Raw genomic sequence first — 17,017 nt, 5'->3', positions numbered from 1 at the left:
TCACTAAATTGCTGAAGCTCTCTCAAATGTGTGATCCTTTGGCTTCAGCCTCCTGGGTCCCTGGATCTACAGGCATGCGTCACCACACCTGGCCATACATTTATTTTATAAAAAATTTTACAGCAGATTTAAGTCACTACATAGTGCACGTAATATTATGATGTACGTATATATTCTGGGTTTTGTCCACTGTCCCTGACTCATAACTCCCTTCTTAAGGCAAACCATAGAAACTAGAACTGCCCTTCCACGAGGTATGACAAAGAAACTCTAATCTCTCCCCACCTCTCTGCCTCGAAGCTGGCAATAAAAACATTCTCTGACCTACCCTTGTCTGACGGTCGGTCACAAGACCCACTCGATTCCAGCAGGCCCTGCCCCATACCCTAGAGGAAGGAATGCTATGGCTGTTTTGAAGCCAACAAGTATCCAAGCCCCCAGGATGCTTTGGGTTTCCCCTGCCCAGTCTGGTGGCATCAGGTCACACTGAATAGAATATCAATGGTCGAGGCCCTAAGCGACGCAAGAAGACCCCGTCTCTAAATGAAATACAAAAATAAAAGGGGGGGGCTGGGGATGTCACTCAGTGGTTAAGTGCCCCTGGGTTCAATCCCCAGTACAAAAAAAGATAATATCAATGGTAAATCTTATTCAAACACAGGAACACACCCGGAAGCTACCCGGCAGACATATTAATGAGCACCATCGAGACCTATTTCAAATGTAAAAGACCTTGAGGCGCCCCTGTGGGAACACCTCCAGCCAACTCCTTTGCCTCAGAGGTGGAAAACGGAAGATGGGGGTGAACTCCTGGAGGTCGTGGGGAGGCCTTAGCCTTGACACTTTTTCAGGGCCTGTTCTACATAGATTTTGCTCCAAGCTCTACCCAGAACCATATGTAAACTCCTAAGCTACACACCGAAATGGGTTTTTCTGCTACCAGGCCCCCTCCCGCACGAGGGGAGTTCTCTCTTCTCGCTTAAGTAAATCCTGCTCCTTTTACTCTTCCTTCCTTGATTGTCCGCAGAGATTATTCTTCAAAATTTGCGATACAAGAACCCAGAAGGAAATTGGTGAGGTGGGGAATCTAATCTCATCTCAAAACTCCAGTTCACTACTATTTTGCTCAATCATATTTCTACATGGTTATGCAGGCTTTCATCATGCTTATAAAACAGTCTCCATAAAACCCCAAAGGACAGGATTCAGGAAGCTTCCAGATAACCAAACACTTGGAGACTCCTAGAGGGTGCGTGCTTGGAGAAGGCGTGGAAACTCAGAACCCCTTCCCACACGCCTTGCCCTGTGTGTCTCTGTGTTACCAAAAGCTCGGTCCTTGTCCCTGATGCCAATCCAATAACGAGGACATGGTTTTAAGAAAAAGAATAAAGATTTATTGCTTTGCTAGTAAAGGAGCACAGGGGACTCCAGTCCCAGGGGCTGTGATTCTGCAGGAACAAGGGCTTTTAAAGAGGTGATTTAAAACTACATTTCATGTGTTCTCTGTTGGAGTTGTTAATTCACTTGTTAATTTGGGAGTCAGTCATTCCTGAGCTCTTCTGGTGCCATCCCCAAAGTCTGGATTACTTCATTCCTATGGAGGGTGTGTGCTCAAGGACAGAAAAATCTGCCTAAATGGGGAAGAAAGGTAATCCTATTTCCCCTGAGATTAGGGAGGAGCAGGGAGAGAGGAAGAGAAAGAAACTTGTCTGTTTTAAAAATCAATCACAGGGCTGGGGAGATAGCTCAGTTGGTAGAGTGCCTGTCTTGCATGCACAAGGCCCTGGGTTCAATCCCCAGCACCAAAAAGAAAAAAAAAAAAGTCAATCACAGTGGCATAAGGGCTATATTCAAAACATAAATTGGACTGCTATGGCATCTGCTGTATCCTTTGTAACATCCTTTATAGTAAACTGGTAAATGTAAATCTGCTCAAATTAATCAAACTCAAGGAGCAGATGTGGGAACCCCAATTTATAGTCAGCGGTCAGAAGTACAGGTGAAAACAATTTGGGGCTTGTGATTGACATCTAAATGGGGGGAAGGGTAGTCTTGGAGGGACTGAGTCCTCCAGGCAGATAGTATTAGAGTTGAATTGTATAGACACCCAGAGCTGGTTTCTACTGCAGAATCAATTGCTTGCTGGGTTTATGCAGCAAAGAAGCCTGTTGTGAGAGTGTAACAGTGAAACTGAGTTCCAGGTTGGTCCCCCACCCCCATATCCTCAGAATGCATTGTAATCAATTTGCAAGAGTTCAACTAACCAAAAAGGTCATTAATCAAAACTTCAGACGGGCGCTTTGGTGCATGCCTGTAATTCAGTGACTAGGAATGCTGAGGCATGCCTGTAATTCAGTGACTAGGAATGCTGAGACAAGAGAATCGCAAGTTCAAGACCAGTCTTAGTTACTTAGCAAACCCTGCCTCAAAATAAAAAGATAAAAAGGGCTCAGTGGTAAAATGCCCCTGGGTTCAGTCCCCAATACCAAAAAAAAAAAAAAAGAAAGAAAGAAAGAAAAGAAAGTGAGTGATGGGTACGTGGGAGTACACTATTCTATTCTTTCTACTTTTTGATATTTAAAAAATTTCCCAAAATTAAAGATTTAGGGGGAAAAAAACTTTCCTGGTGATTCTGATGCAGCAGCCTATGGAACTGTATTCGAGATGCATGGAAGAACCCCCCAAGTCAGCTTTCCTCTCTTGCAACAGGATCTTAAAGAAAGTTTGCGGATCAAGAATCCTTCCTTACCCAAAAAAAAAAAAAAAAGACTCCTTCCTTAGGGGCTGGGATGAAACTCAGCGGTCCAGCGCTTGCCTAGCAAGTGAGAAGAAGTCTTGGCTTGGATCCCCAACACCCAAAACAGCAACAAAGAAAGAACACACCAGTCTCAACTGTTCAAATTTGCAAGGACAGGAAAAGCCTTTTGTTTGGCAAATGAGGAATCCTCTTATTTGCAATGAACAGATATCTTTTTTTTTTTCCTACTAAGGATTTAACCCTGGGGCACTTTATCACAGAGCCACATCCCCAGACCTTTTCATTTTTTATTTTGAAACAGAACCTCACTAAGTTGCTGAGACCGACCTCGATTTACCATCCTCCTGTCTCAGCCTCCCTAGTCGCTGGAATTACAGGTGTGGGCCACCACACTCAGCTCTTCCTGGAATTTAAAGGAACTGACTGCAGAGCTTTACCTGACCTCCACCTGCCCCCATAAGTTACAGATATGGGACTGAAATGTCTGCTTCCCATGTAATCAGTAACTTGGAGAGGCCATCTGGAGACAGAATGTACCCAGGTTATGACTGATTCTTGCGATTTCAAGGGCACGATGTCTTTCTAGCTTCAAATTCTTTTGGTCTTCTGTGGGAAGATACTTTGGGAGATAAAACTCAAGAAAATCAAGTGAATGATTGTCTGAAAAAGGACAGGGTCTGATCTCAGGTAGGAGGAACTCTGCTGGAGGGAGACAGGACAGCCCTGGGGGCTGGCAGTGTTCTGCCTTGGCCTGAGTGTTAGTAACACGGTTTCCTTTTACCTTATAACCCAGGTTCCATTAACCTTGTAACTACTTTGATGCTCTTATGTGTGTGCTACACAAATTTTTAAAAATTAAAATATTGAGAAAGGACTAGAAATGAGACCAATTCCTTGGAATTCCGAGTTAGGGACCAAGTTAACCTTAGGAAGTGGGTGGAGGTGGGAAGGTCTAGCGCAGGCTCCTAAAGGGAGTTCCATCATCGACTAGTTCTGGAGGACTCATTTGAGCAGCTAAGTTGGGGGTTGATGGGTTAACTTATCCAACCCACCAAAAAAGCAATGAGAGGCAAAAGCAATGAGAGACTCAGGGTCAGGCAGGCCCCCAGGCATCTCGGACAAGACCGTGCTCTCTGAAGTTCATCGTCTTCCTTTACGGCAGGACTGCTCCGGACCTCACCTGGCCACTGTGTGTGTGCGTCTGAAAGCTGGTCAGATTCCGCAGCGTTCGTAACTTTGAGGTCGCGGGTTGGTGGTGTGCCAAGGCCCTCGGCCACGGAACCCAACAGTTCCGAGCCAGTTCCAACTGGACCAGGGAGGCTTGGACTCCTGCCACCACTTCTAGACTGGAGGCTAGCCTCACACAGGGTGTGAGCAATGGGACGCCTTCTAGCTGCCCCAGGGGGCCCTGCAGCTTTCAATGTGGCCTCCTGGGAACATCCCAGACCAAGCAACTGCCGGGGCTTTGGTGTGCTGTGGCCCACTGGTGGTGCAGCCTCCCTGTGCATGTGCCTCTTCATCTGCTTGCTTCCATCTTCCTTTATTCTGTCTACCCTTGGACTTGACTGCCAGCTAAAGGATTCAGACTTTTTTTTTTTTTTTTGTACCAGGGATTGAACTCAGGGGCACTTAACCACTGAGTCACATCCCTGGCTCTTTTTATATTTTATTTAGAGACAGGGTTTCAATGAAATGCTCAGGGCCTTGCTAAATTGCTGAGGCTGGCTTTGAACTTGTGATCCTCCACAGCTGCGGGGTTGCCGGTGTGCACCACACGCTCAGCTACATCCGGACTTTTTCTCAGGCCTGTTTTCTGGTGAACCAGAGAAACAATACACCGAACCTGTTCTGCGAGGATCATCTCAGGGCCAGATTTCCATGAACTCACACTGGAAATGCTGGTCGAAAGGCCCTTCTTAACCAGGGGTGGTGGCACACGCTTGTCATCCCAGCTAACTGGGAGGCCGAGGCAGGAGGATTGCAATATCCTTGGGTTCAATCCCCAGGACCCCCCACCACATTAGAAAAAAAGCCCTTCTTTGGTGGGTACAAGTCTGGCTGAACTCTCCAGGGAAGTGAGGCTGAATGAAAGAAAACTCAGAGGGTTTGTCATAACAGGAAGAGAGCGGTGTGCATTTATTAAAACAACATAGACCACGAACTTGGCCCCCACCAAGGTGAGGATGGGACCTGAAATACAGTACATTGTCCCTTCCTAGGCCCCTGAGGGCTGCCCAGGCTCCCCAGGAAGGAAGGACGGGGGTGGCTCCATCAGCCTAGCTTTCTCCCCCTCTTTCTGACCATCAGGCATTATCGTACAAAAGTTCCTTTACAAAAAGCACCAAATTGGCATACATATACAAGTATATACAAAAAAAAAAAATCACATTTTAAAAATGTACAAAATACTTCATTTTGCACCAATAGAAAAGTGTCCTTTGTGGTTGTTTTAAGCAGGATTTCGATTCTGGTTCAGTCGCTGCTGGACATAGCAGTGGGTCCTAGGCCAGTCCCTGCTCTCTGAGCAGAGAGAAGACACACTTCCCTATTGCCCCTCGGGGCCCCGACCCCTCCCATCCAGGCCTGTCACCAAGGTAGGTGGGCCTGTCCCCGTCCCCAGTCTCTCTGCATCCAGAGGGTCTCTCACTCATCCAGCTCCTTACTGGTGTCCTGAAATTAAAAAAAAAAAAGAGTCACATGGTGAGATAGGGACTCAGAGGGACCCAGGGCTAAGAAATGCAGTGACTTAGAAATAAAACCATCGAGCCACATTTCCTTCCTGGTTTCTCCCTTTTAAAACCAAATGGAACCCAGTGCAATGGCGCACACCTGTAATCCCAGCAACTCGGGAGGCTGAGGCAGGAGGATCACAAGTTCAAGGCCAGCCTCAACAATTTAGCAAGACTCTGACTCAAAATAAAACTTAAGAAGGGCTGGGGTGCAGCTCAGTGGTAGAGCACTCACCTAGCATGTGTGAGGCCTTCTGTTTGATCATAGGTATGCAAAAAAATAAAATAAATATCTCCTAATTTTTAAAATGTTAGCAATGAATTTTCAAAACCTTTGAGCACTACTCTGCCCAATTAATATATCTCAGGGGGCCCAGCCTAGTTTATGGCCCCTTGTCTTTTCCCTCTCTGTGTAGTATTACTTTCCATTGAGGAGGGTCACTTAGCTATAAAAGGGAAGCCTTCTATGATGAATAAGTTTGGGGTTTTATTTGTTTGGTACTGGGAATTGAACCCAGGGTTACAACCCCAGTCCTTTTAAATTTTTCTTTATATTTTATTTTGAGACAGGGTCTTGCTAATTTCCTGAGGGCATTGCCAAATTGCAGATGACTGAGGCTGGTCTCAAACTTGAGATCCTCCTGCCTCAGCCTCCGAGTCTCTGGGATTACAGGCGTGCGCCACTGAGCCTGGCTGGTTACCCTTAATGGGTTCGAGACACACATTGGGAATAGAACCAGGTGTCACCCCCAAGGTCTAGTGTAGCACTCTGCGTGTGGTAGGTACCTCATGCTGGTACGGAAGGGATGGATGGAGACACCGGGCTTCTCACCTGCCTCTTTCCCTTCTGTGGACACTTCCTCTTCCTGCTCTTCCTCATCTTCCGTGAACTCTTCCTCGTCGTCATCTGTGACAGAGACCATTGTGTTGGGCTGGGGTTGGTTTCCGTGAGCAGCTGCCGGCAGGGAGCCAGGCTAGCGAGCACCTCTCCCCCTGCTCAGGCTCTGAGGTCCACCCAGAGACAGCAGAAACCCGGGGCCAGCTCGCCAGGCCCTGCCCGGGTTCCTGCCTCCTCTGGGCTCTTTCCTCCCCCTCCAGTCACAGTGTTTATTGCTGGTGGCCTGTGGCCACGGGGACTTGGGAGAAGCAGCCCTCGTGCGTGCTTCTGCACATCTCAGACAGACAGCCTTTGCCTGGGGAGCACAGGACAGACTCCTCATTCTCAGGGATCAGAGTCCTTGAAGACCAAGTCACTCGCCTTTGAAATCTGCTTGCTCAGGACCCCGACATTGTCCTCATTCCTCAGCCCACAGAGGGGAGGATGTGAGAAGGGAAGCAGGTCTGGGGCCAGCTCTGCTCCTAACACTCAGCACAGAGGGACAGTGACCAAGCTGCAAGCTGTGACCCCATTTTGTCATCCTGGGGTGTCACCTTCGAGCTCTCCAAACAGGGAACACGTGCCCCCCTCACCACCATGACACCTCCTTAATCCTGGGGGACCCCTGAGGGGTTGCACCGTCTGCATTTGCCAGAAGTGTCTCCAAAATGCCTCCGAAGCCTGGTGTGTGGTGCGCACCTGTAACACCAGCAACTCTGAAGGCCGAGACAGGAGGATGGCAAGTTGGAGACCAGACTTAGCAATTTAGCCAGGCCCTGAGCAACTTAGTAAGAGCCTGTCTCAAAATAAAATGAATGAACTAGCTGGGGAAGCGGTTCACTGGTTAAGCACCCCTGGGTTCAATCCCCAGTACCAAACAAACAAACAAAAAACCCCAAATGCCTCGAAAAAATCACAGTCAAAATTCCAGCCAATTGCACATGGGATTCATGTGCAAGCCAGGGAGTTTGTTGTTTAATTGTTATCAAAACCACTGCTCCCAGTAGCTTTCGCTGGGGACTTACTGTTTGCCAAGCCAAGTTGTGCTAAGCACTGTGTACACATGTCGTATATCCTTATGAGGGTCCTGAGAGCCAGATGACCCGCAGTGGGATCTCAGTGGACTACTTGCTAGCTGTGTGGCCTTGAACAACTTGCTTACCCTCTCTGAGTTTTCGTTTCCTTCACTACAAAATAGAGATGATAATAGAGCCTATCTCATAGAGTTGTACTGAATGATAGGCTTAGTGGACGGTGGCTGTTGGTAGCTATTGTTCTCCCATTTTACCTGTGAGGCAACTGAGGCTGAGAGAAGTTACAAAGGGCACTGAAGGCTTCACAGGTTATGTTCACACGTAGGACCCACTCCTGAACACCTCAGCTCAGGGGTTAAACCTTGGAGCCAGGGGTCATCTACAGCAAGGGATGGATCCAAGTCCATTGGTGTTTCAGTTTGGGGACCTTTTTTTGGCACCAGGAATTGAACTCAGGGGAACTTAACCACATCCCCAGTCCCCCACCTTCTTTTTTTTTTTTTTTTTTTTTTTTTTTCTTGAGACAGAGTCTTGCTAAATTGCTGAAGTTGACCTTGAACTTGCAATCCTCCTGCCTCAGCCTCCCAAGTCGCTGGGATTACAAGTGTGCGCCACCACACCCGACTTCACTCTAGTTCTTAAAGTTAGAAAATGAAACTCAAAGGGGTGGGGAGGGGGGTTCTGTCAAGGGTCACACAGATGACACACAAATGGCAGAATCGTGATTTAAACTCAGGTCTGTCTGATTCCGTACACTTATGATCTCCGGATCCATAAATAATTCGTTGCACAACGATTACTTCCCAGGCACTGTGCTGGGCTCTGGACTCATCTAGGAGTCGACTGCATGAGTTTGGCTTGATAGCTGTGGCGGGGGGCCTTTGTTAGTGTGGCTTGGCGGGAGAGAGATGCTGGCTTTCAGGGTCAAGCAGACAGACAAGTGGCACCACCCCCTCTTTACCTGTCCCAAAGTCGATGGCCCTCAGCGTGTCCGCTATGTGTTCGAGGTCCACAGTAAAGTAGTCCATGTTCTCAAAGCCCTGCTCTATCTTCCCTAGCTGGCAGCCCTTGGAAGCTTCCACGATGCTGCGAGGGAGAGAGGCAGGGTGAGCCGGGGAGGCTCGGTGCGGGGCCGCGTGGAGCAGTGCAGCTCCAGGCCAGGCTCACGCCCCCACTTCGGTGAGCCCGCCCCCGGGGGCGGAGCATCTCCTCTCCAGCCTCATGCAGATGGGAGGAAGGGCTGAGAAGACCGGGAGGGCAGCCGGGACCCCTCCCTGCAGGCCTAGTGCACAGGGTCCCCTGGACAGGCATCAGAGGCCCTGCTCAGTGGAGGGATGAGGCCAGCGGCCCCAGGGAGACACTGACCTTTTGATGAGTTGCTTGGCACTCTGTGGGGTAAGAGAGAACAGAGGGTCAGGGCTGCAGCAGGAGTGACCCCAGGGAGTGTGCAGAAACGGTGACCGGGCGTTGCAGATGGGCGCTGGGTGCCCTTCCCTAGCCCCGCTGTGGCCCGCTCCCCACCTGCGCTGATCAGAACCTGGATTTTCCCCTCTGTCTAGGGTCTGCACACGTCTTGGTCAGCACCCTTGGCCCTCCTGTTTTCCTGGCAGGAAGCCTGGATTCTCAAGGTAACAGTCCAAATCCTCCTAAAACCTAAGTCTCCCAAACAGAAGTGGCCTCGTCACCTTTCCAGATACAAAGTCCAGCAAAAGGCTGGCCCACAGGAGCCGAGGGGATTTTTTTTTTTTTTTTTTTTTTTGGTGGTACTGGGGATCGAACTCAGGACCTTGTGCTTGCAAGGCAAGCACTCTACCAGCTGAGCTATCTCCCCAGCCCCCGAGGGGATTTTTAATGCACTGGAACTCTGAAGTCTCTTGGCCAAGACTTTTCTGTCACACCCCCAACAAGTTCTTCTGGGTCAGGGCTGAGCCTGTCCATGTTTCCACCTCAGCACCTGTCCTATAGTAGGTGCTCAGTTAATTGCCTCTATGTGGAACCCTGAATGTTGTAGCTTCCAAAGTCCATTCACAACCGTCCTCTTATTCATCCTGATAAAATCAGCAAGAGGAAAGTAGTTTGTTGCGTGCCCATTTTACAAATGAGAAAACTGAGGCTCTCCGGTTTAAATGACTTGTCCAAGGGCCTGTGAGTGAGGCACACCCTGAACCTGCCTGGGACTTCTGAGTCCCACTCACCAGGAGGAACGTGGCCCCACCCGGCTCGTCCAGGGACTGGATGGCCGTCTCCACCAGCTTGGTGGACTTGCCGAGCTGCTCGCGGTACTGCTGGATGAGGGCCTCAATGAAGCCCAGCTTCTCCTCCTGCTCCTGCGTGATCCGCTGCAGCAACTCACTCTTCTTCTCGTCCAGGATGGCGTACAGGGTGTCAAACTTCTGGCTCAACGCTTCCTTCACCTGGTGACTGTTCTCCTGGGGACAGAAATCCCAGAGTCACATCCTGTGGCGTCCTCCTACCTACCGTCCTGGGACAGGTGTGCCCAGGAGCCAACAATCTCAAGCTGGATGAGGCTTCATGACATCCCCATCTGACAGAAGCACAAGGAAGGACAATGAGAAGGAAGACCCAGTAGGGTCTCGCAGATGTGGAGGCTGGTATCACGGAGGACAGCTAGAGACTCAGGTCACAGAGGGCAACGCCTCTCGGGCCCCAAGTCACACGTTTCCCTCTACATTGGGTTGGGGCTGAGGCTGGAGTCAGGAAGGTCCACCTCGCTCCGGTCCTGGCGAGGTGGAAGCCAGCCTCCCCAGCAGCCTCCCTAGAGGAGGGGCACACTCCCTTCTCTCCAAGACGCCACGCCTTAGCTACCTGCTCTGCAGAATGGATATGACGGTAGGTCACACCTCTCAGACTGGAACCTCTCAGGGGTGATTGTTAGGTGGGAAATTAGGCGACTGTAGGGGGCACAGCTGAGCAGCTGGAACAAAGACCAGCCCACCAAAAGGTGACCAGAAAGTTAGCAGCGAGGTGGATGGAAAGTTCCACTGACCCTTCACACCTATCTGTCACTCAACAGGACCCCCTCCCATCCCATTCTATAAGAACCCTGGGCAGCCAGGGCCACGTGCGATTTTCTCCGGGTCCCTATACCCCGGGGGTCTGGGAATTTCGCCCGAGAGCCAAATTCCAATAAAGCTTGCTCTGGCCACTTTTTGTTTGATTTTATTTGGCCACTAACTGTGCCTGCCAAGCCCGCCGAACTGACATTTGGTCCCGCCACCGAGCCCACCTGAGCTTACAGTGACAACCTTGTCCTCCTCCTTCCTTTGAACCCACCCTACCCACAACTTTTCATCCACTAACAGTTACAAGGCCCCTTCCCCGGCTCATCTCCAGCACCCCGCCTCAAGGGGAGACCGGAATCCTGGATGCTCCTTTAGGGATGGCAACGTTCCCCTCTGCCCTCTGTAGCCGTGCTACTCAAAGTGTGGTCCGGAGGCCTCACAACTTGGGCAAACCCTGGGAGCTTGTTGGAAACGCGGAGTCCCGGGCTTCCCTCCAGACCTACTGATTCAGAGCCTGAGTTTTCACCAGATCCCGGGGAGAGTGGGGTGCCTCTAAAGTTCGAGAGCTTTGGTTCACCGCACACTGGAGAACAGTGTTCTAAAAATTATTAGTACTGAATAACTGCTGGGGATGATTGGCGGGCACTCCCTGGTCGGGAACCAGGTCTGTCCTGATCATGCCTGACGCAGCTGTGCTCACGAGGCATTTGCTGAGTGAGCAGAGGGATGGCTTAGTCCCTCCCCTGCCGTCCCTATGGACTACCCGGGGCTCCGAGCTGCAGCCTTTATTCACGACCCAGGGGCGAGTCTTCCCCAGAGGCCAGTTTTATTGGGGACTTCAAACCTCCAGGCAGGGCTGCTGTGTTCCCTCACCTTGGTCACTCGACAGGAGTCCTCCAGCTGAGTGATGATGGTCTGCACCCGGTCGTTCCCCGCCACCAGCATGGAGATGCAGTTACTCAGTTCAGTCTAGGTGGGAGGAGGGGATGGGAATCAGGAGTCAGAGGCAGAAACAGACTCAGGCCTGGCCCAGCAACCCGGCACCCTCATTGCCCTCTCTGCGGGAAAGGGTCTCTAGCTTTTCTGGAGTGCCACTCGGGTCCAGAGAAGAGACTATCAGAGAGATACTGCACCCCTTATTTTACAGATGAGGCCCAGAGAAGGCAGCTGAACTGCCCAAAACACACAGCAAGGTACTAGCTGAAGAGAGACTAGTTACTGAGAAAATAGAGTTGGAAAGTTCTAAAAGAGAGAGACCAAGAGAAGAATGGGAAATGGGGAAGAAAGAGTACGGAAAGAGGGGCTGCAGCTTACGGTAAGGACAGGGTAGTCGGGGAGGCAGGGGTCCCAAGGAGACGGCTCTAAACTGCCTCCCGTTGGAGGGGGAACATGGAGTCTGGGAGAGGTGAGGCTCAGGTGAAGATATCTGGGGCCCGAAGTACCCAGGATGGAGAAGCCATGGCCTGAGAGGGCCTGGTGTCCTGGCGGTGGGGTCTGGCTTCTCCCTGTGGCCACACCCAGGGGCTCTCAAGTGCTTCTAAGTATAACCCATGAGCTCAGCCACCTCCCCCAGGAAGGCAAGGGCTGATGTCCCTGCGGACTGGGAAGTCCCTCCAGAGGCACTATTCCTAAAAGGCCTGCTCAGCAGATCAGCGAGGATCAAATCCACCTCCTGAATCATCTAGGGGTAGCGGCGGCTGGAGCCAGTACCTTTTGTCCCTGGAAGACACTCTGCAGCGGGGCCACCTCGCAGGCCTGGTGGGCTCCGAACACCTTGCACATGGAACACGTGGGCACCTCACACGTGAGGCAGTAGATGTTGATCTTCTCATCTTCGTGTTCCTTGCACATGGGGTGGTTGCCCTTCTGCAGGGGCCGGCTGGAGGGGGAAGAGTCACAGTTCAGGGGAGTCCCAGTCCCTGTCTGCTCCCCTGGCTGCAATCAAGGAGGCCCAGACAGGGAAACAATGTCACCAAACCTATCCCCACATCCTAGCACTCAAACTGGACAGCTGGGCTCGGCTTGGGGCTCTGCCAATGCAGAGGACACAGGAAGGTCACAGAACTCCAGAGAGTTCACCTGGACATGGTTTGGAGGAGAGGAAACATACCCCACCCCAAGTGAATGGACTTGCCCAAGGTCACCCGCCTGTCAGGGCAAGGGAGGCTAGAGCGCCTTAGCTCTAATTATAGTCACTGCCGCTCCTGGTGACTGCGGACTGGGCTTGGAACTAAGCAGTTTATACTGGTGGCCTCATTTATTTCTATATTTGCTTCTCCAGACTGTATCCTCCATCCAAGCCTAGAAGCCGGCCTGTTCACTTCATCCCTGAACCTACAGCGTGGAGCACCCGGCATGGCGGAGGTGGGATTCAATCCAGGAAGAAAGAATAAATCAATAGGCACAGCCTGAGGCCCGGAGAGGAGGCTGCGTGCCCCAGTCACACACTCAGCGAGGGGTGGCCCAGCGTCCTCAGCACCCGGCACAGCCTCGACTCGGCTCCCAGAGTCTCTCCAGGGTCCAGAGCGGCCGCTTCCTCGTTCCTCTCTAACACATTCTTAGACGGCCTTCATTGCCTGGTCCACTTAGGGCTTCTGGCATGTTCTGTGCACCTCTCACTGGGTACAGTTGGCCATTTCCCAGCCTAGACTGGACGTTTCGAGTGTAGGCCTTACGGCTCCAGCCTGACCAGGCTCTCATGCAGGCTGGGCCACCTCGGGTTCCCAGCCCCTAGCATCACGGGACCCCACCCACGTCAAACGATGACTGTCCCCTGTCCGGGTCAACGCCTCACCTTCCAACAGCCTTGCGTGACTGGCTGGTCACACCCAGGCTCTCTTGTCCCCTCCAGTCCTGGACTAAGAGTCTTTCCAGACTTGTCTTTTTGCATCTTTGAGCCTAGGGTCTCCACGCTGGCAGGGTCCGCCTTTGCCACCTGTCCCCACGCCCTGGGAAAGGAGCCTCAGGACGGCAGTGCAGAGGTGAGGCAGGATCCCGGGGGGTCGCCTCCCTTCCAGGGGCTTAGGTTTCAACATCTGGATTCAAGTCCAGATTGTTCTGCCGCTTATTCGGTGTGGGTTTGGACAAGTGAGTTCACCTCTCAGAGCCTCAGTCTCTCTCAGATCTACTGATCCTGGCAGAAGCTGTGTAAGAACATGCTGCGCGGGGCCCGGGCAGACCCTCTGTGAGGGCAGCCGTCGTTACCCAACTATGCAAAGGCCTCAAAGGGTTCAGACAGGACATGCTCCTCATGGGTCCGTGCTGGGTGGACCAGGTGTTTGGTGCAATATCGATTGTCTTATAATTTTATTCATCAACAATATGTTTGTATTGTTGTAGCATTGAGTTCTAGCAATGCCAGGGTCAAGATAGCCCAAGAGTTAAGAATATTCATGGTGGAATCAGTCACACCCTCTCTCAAATTTACCCCTTATTAGCTGTGTGACCTTGGACAAACCTCTAACCCTCTCTGACCATCCATTTCCTCATGGAAATAAGAATTCCTTAGAGGGTTACTATGAGGATTACACAGTATAAAAAGCATTGAGTACGGTGCCTGCACATAGTACATTCTCAACGAATATTTGATTTTTAACATTTCCCATCAATATCCTATTTGACTATCACAATAATAGATTTTTTCTCTCCTCTCTTTTTTTTTTATACTGGGGATTGAACCCAGAGGCACTTTACCAATGAGCCACATCACCACTGAGCCACATCCCCAGCTCTTTTTATTTTTTATTTTGAGACAAGTTTTCACTAAGATGCTCAGAACCTTGCTAAATTGCTGAGGTTGGCCTTGAACTTGTTATCCTCCTGCCTCAGCCTCCTGAGACTCTGGATTACAGTGTGGCCACTGTGCCCAGCTATAGTAACGGATCTTGCCATCTGACCCCTTGTGCAGACTGGGAAAATGAAACCCCAAATCCTCACCAAGAGGTCCCAATGCCTTAGTAACAGAAGCAGAAGAGCATGTACCATCCTGCAGAGCAGTTTTCCCCCACTGGGCCTGGCCTCTCTCCTGTGGGCATGGATAAGGTTTTGGACCATAAAGACCTGCGGCCAGTTGGTCAGAGTGAACTGGTGACCTTTCTCCTTGGTGGGCTTGAACCCTGCCTTCCGCACGCCAAGCGCACGCTCCACCACCGAGCTGCACCCCAGCCAGGACATCCTTTTCCAAAAAGCTCTCCCCACAGCTGTGCCTCTGTCCACGTTGAGGCCTGACACTGTGCAACGCCCCCACTCCCAAGTCCTGCCTGAGGCTGACCCAGCTGCCCAGCTGGGAACCCTGGGTGCCGACTTTGCCTCTGGGAGCCTCAGATTCCCATGGAATGGGGAGAATAAATGGCAGGCCCGGTCCGTGAGGCGCCTAGATGGAGCCTTCCCGGTGCCCAGCGCAGGGCGGGAGAAGCACCCTGGCTACCATGCACAGCTGGCCATGTCCTCACGGGGCTTTCTCTGCCACCCAGGGCCACATGGCTGGCTCCTGTCCCCTTTCCTAACCTCTCACCTTTCCCCCATCTCCGTCTCCGTATCCCCCAAGAGGGCAGCCTAGTCTCTGGGCCCCTCCAGGCACTGGCCAGCTGGAGGGCCAGCATGGGGGGAGCTACTCCTGCCTGAGGAAGGGGTGGCTCTGAGCTGCCTCCTGAGGGGCAGAGGGGGAGGGAGCCTGGATGCCAGGCCCGAGGGAGGCGGCCGGCGCCCCGCGCTGACCTGGAGCACTCCTGCTTGTAGATGTCGATGATGTTCTCCACCAGCAGGTTCCTCTGCAGCCCGTACACCCCGTGACGATCCATGATCACCTCGTGGCGACAGGAGGGGCAGCGGAAACGACCACCAGACATGGACACCGAGCTTCCCCGGTTGGTCCAGTAGGGATTTGCAGCCTGCAGGTGGCCAAGGCAGAGGTGAGACCTGGGCTTGCTCCTCAGTGGCCCCCTTCCTGGTCTCCTAGCCTTCCCCCGCTCACCCCCGAGGCTCCCGGCAAACCAGAGGACCTGCGCTCCCGGCAGCCCATCCATCCCGGAGCCGGCAGACCTGGGTTCAAGTCGCGTGTATTCTGCGTGACGTTGGGCAAGCAGCCTTACCTCTCTATGCCTCAGTTTGCCCATCCATGAGATGGGCCTTATGACTGCAGCGAGCTCCTAGGACCACCACTTAAAGGTGACAGAGCCGCAGCGTTTCGCACAGTGGCCCTGGGTGCTCCGACTCCTGCCTCCCAGCCAGGACATCTACCTCTCTTTCTCAGGGAGATGAAGCCCCTCCTGCCCCCATATTGTACCAGACAACCTCCAAGGGAAGATGCCTCTACCGCCAGGGCCTGCCTGTCACCCTCCTCCCAAAGCTCTGGGCCCCCTGCCACCAGGGCTGGCTGCGGCCCCAGGGGTCTGGTTTCTCTCTCCTCCCGCTGGCCTCCCCCACTTATCGCTGGAGGCATTTGACTCTTGCCTGAAGAGTCAACAGGAGCTGGGGCAGGCTGGGAGGGGAGTTGCGTCATGGAGAAGGCCCGGGGCGCCAGAGCCACCCCAGCACCCTCCGCCCAGTTCTGAGCCCTCTGCTCAGCTTCCCTTTGGAGGAGAAAGAGCCAGTCCTGACTGGAAAGGTCCTCGGCTCAGCGGAAAGGAACCACCTGGGGCCCCAGGACAGGCCAGGTCCGGCACCGACCTGGAAGACGTCATGGGCACACTTCCGGCAGAGGTTGTGCTGGCAGGGCAGGATCACCACCGGCTTGGTGAACATCTCCAGGCAGATGGGGCAGATCAGCTGCTTCTCCAGGTTCTCCATGGGGTTCCCATCCTGGATCAGGCTTGACTTATAATCCATACCGTCGGAGCGCCGCCTGCTCTCTGCGGACCTGGGGGGTCTGGCCTTTGCCACCAAACACCAGCTCGCTGGGATCCTCTCTGCTTTCTCCTCCTGGCGCCCGAATTCTGTCCTGGGCTGAGGCCCCTCTGGTATTTATAGCTGGGCTGCAGTCACATGAGCCCCAGGAGGGCCAGCTGAGCATTCCAATGCCAAGCGGCTGGCGGGCTTGAGTTTCCTCCAGGCCTGAAAGACTTGGCGCTCTCAAATCACAGGCGGGGATGAGCAATCGCTGTTCCCCTGGGACGGGGGGCGTAAACAAGAACAGCCTGTTCGGAGGCAGGCTTAGGGGAGGGTTGGGTACCCAGAGTTTCCTGCAGAAATTGGTCTCCCCCTGGCTAGGCTGCTAAACCAGGGGATGGAACCCAGAGAGTGGGCCACTGGGACACAAGGGGTTAATAGTGCCCCGTCACCCACCTAATGGACCTAGATTCCAGCCCCTCTCCTACAGTCATGAGCAATTCCCAAGAAGAGGGATCAGGGCAGCCCTGTCTCTCCGCCCGTCCCTCTGCCTCAGACCTGAGCGTAGTCTGAGCATTCTGAGCATTCTGTCGAAGACCTTGGAGACGCCACCCCAGGCAACCTGTCCCTCCATCCCTTGCCTACATATAGCACTTACACTGAAAGGGCTCCCTTGAGACATAGCCCAGTCCCTCATTTGACAGATTTTTAAAACAGGTCAAGAGGAGAAAAGGATCTTGTTCAATGTCATTTAGAAGCCCGGTGGGATA

At 52.5% G+C, this 17,017-nt stretch overlaps 1 protein-coding gene across 1 annotated transcript; it reads right to left on the bottom strand.

Annotated features, from left to right (window-relative positions):
* Window positions 1–4,845: 4,845 nt before the first annotated feature.
* On the bottom strand, window positions 4,846–16,373 carry Trim63 (tripartite motif containing 63). The gene is made up of 9 exons (XM_047521035.1): window positions 16,089–16,373; window positions 15,138–15,310; window positions 12,132–12,300; window positions 11,295–11,390; window positions 9,594–9,827; window positions 8,764–8,786; window positions 8,360–8,484; window positions 6,320–6,394; window positions 4,846–5,428 (listed from the first exon to the last, which is right to left on the bottom strand). The coding sequence occupies exons 1-9, from the start codon at window positions 16,245–16,247 to the stop codon at window positions 5,418–5,420; spliced, it is 1,065 nt and encodes a 354-aa protein (XP_047376991.1). The 5' UTR covers window positions 16,248–16,373; the 3' UTR covers window positions 4,846–5,417.
* Window positions 16,374–17,017: the final 644 nt, after the last annotated feature.

Source organism: Sciurus carolinensis, chromosome 1, assembly GCF_902686445.1.
Source record: "Sciurus carolinensis chromosome 1, mSciCar1.2, whole genome shotgun sequence".
In the NCBI taxonomy this organism is placed as follows: domain Eukaryota; kingdom Metazoa; phylum Chordata; class Mammalia; order Rodentia; family Sciuridae; genus Sciurus; species Sciurus carolinensis.
Note: the sequence above shows the minus strand (reverse complement) of the source record. Positions and strands in the feature narration are given on the sequence as shown.

What these genes read in the sequence shown, in the direction of transcription:
- Trim63 (XM_047521035.1), bottom strand. Translation starts at nt 16,247, where the DNA reads ATGGATTATAAGTCAAGCCTGATCCAGGATGGGAACCCCATGGAGAAC. An exon ending in ACTCCTGTCGAGTGACCAAG is followed by an intron (nt 9,828 to 11,294) that starts GTGAGGGAACAC and finishes TTCTGTCCCCAG; the next exon opens with GAGAACAGTCACCAGGTGAA. An exon ending in GCCAAGCAACTCATCAAAAG is followed by an intron (nt 8,485 to 8,763) that starts GTCAGTGTCTCC and finishes TCTCCCTCGCAG; the next exon opens with CATCGTGGAAGCTTCCAAGG.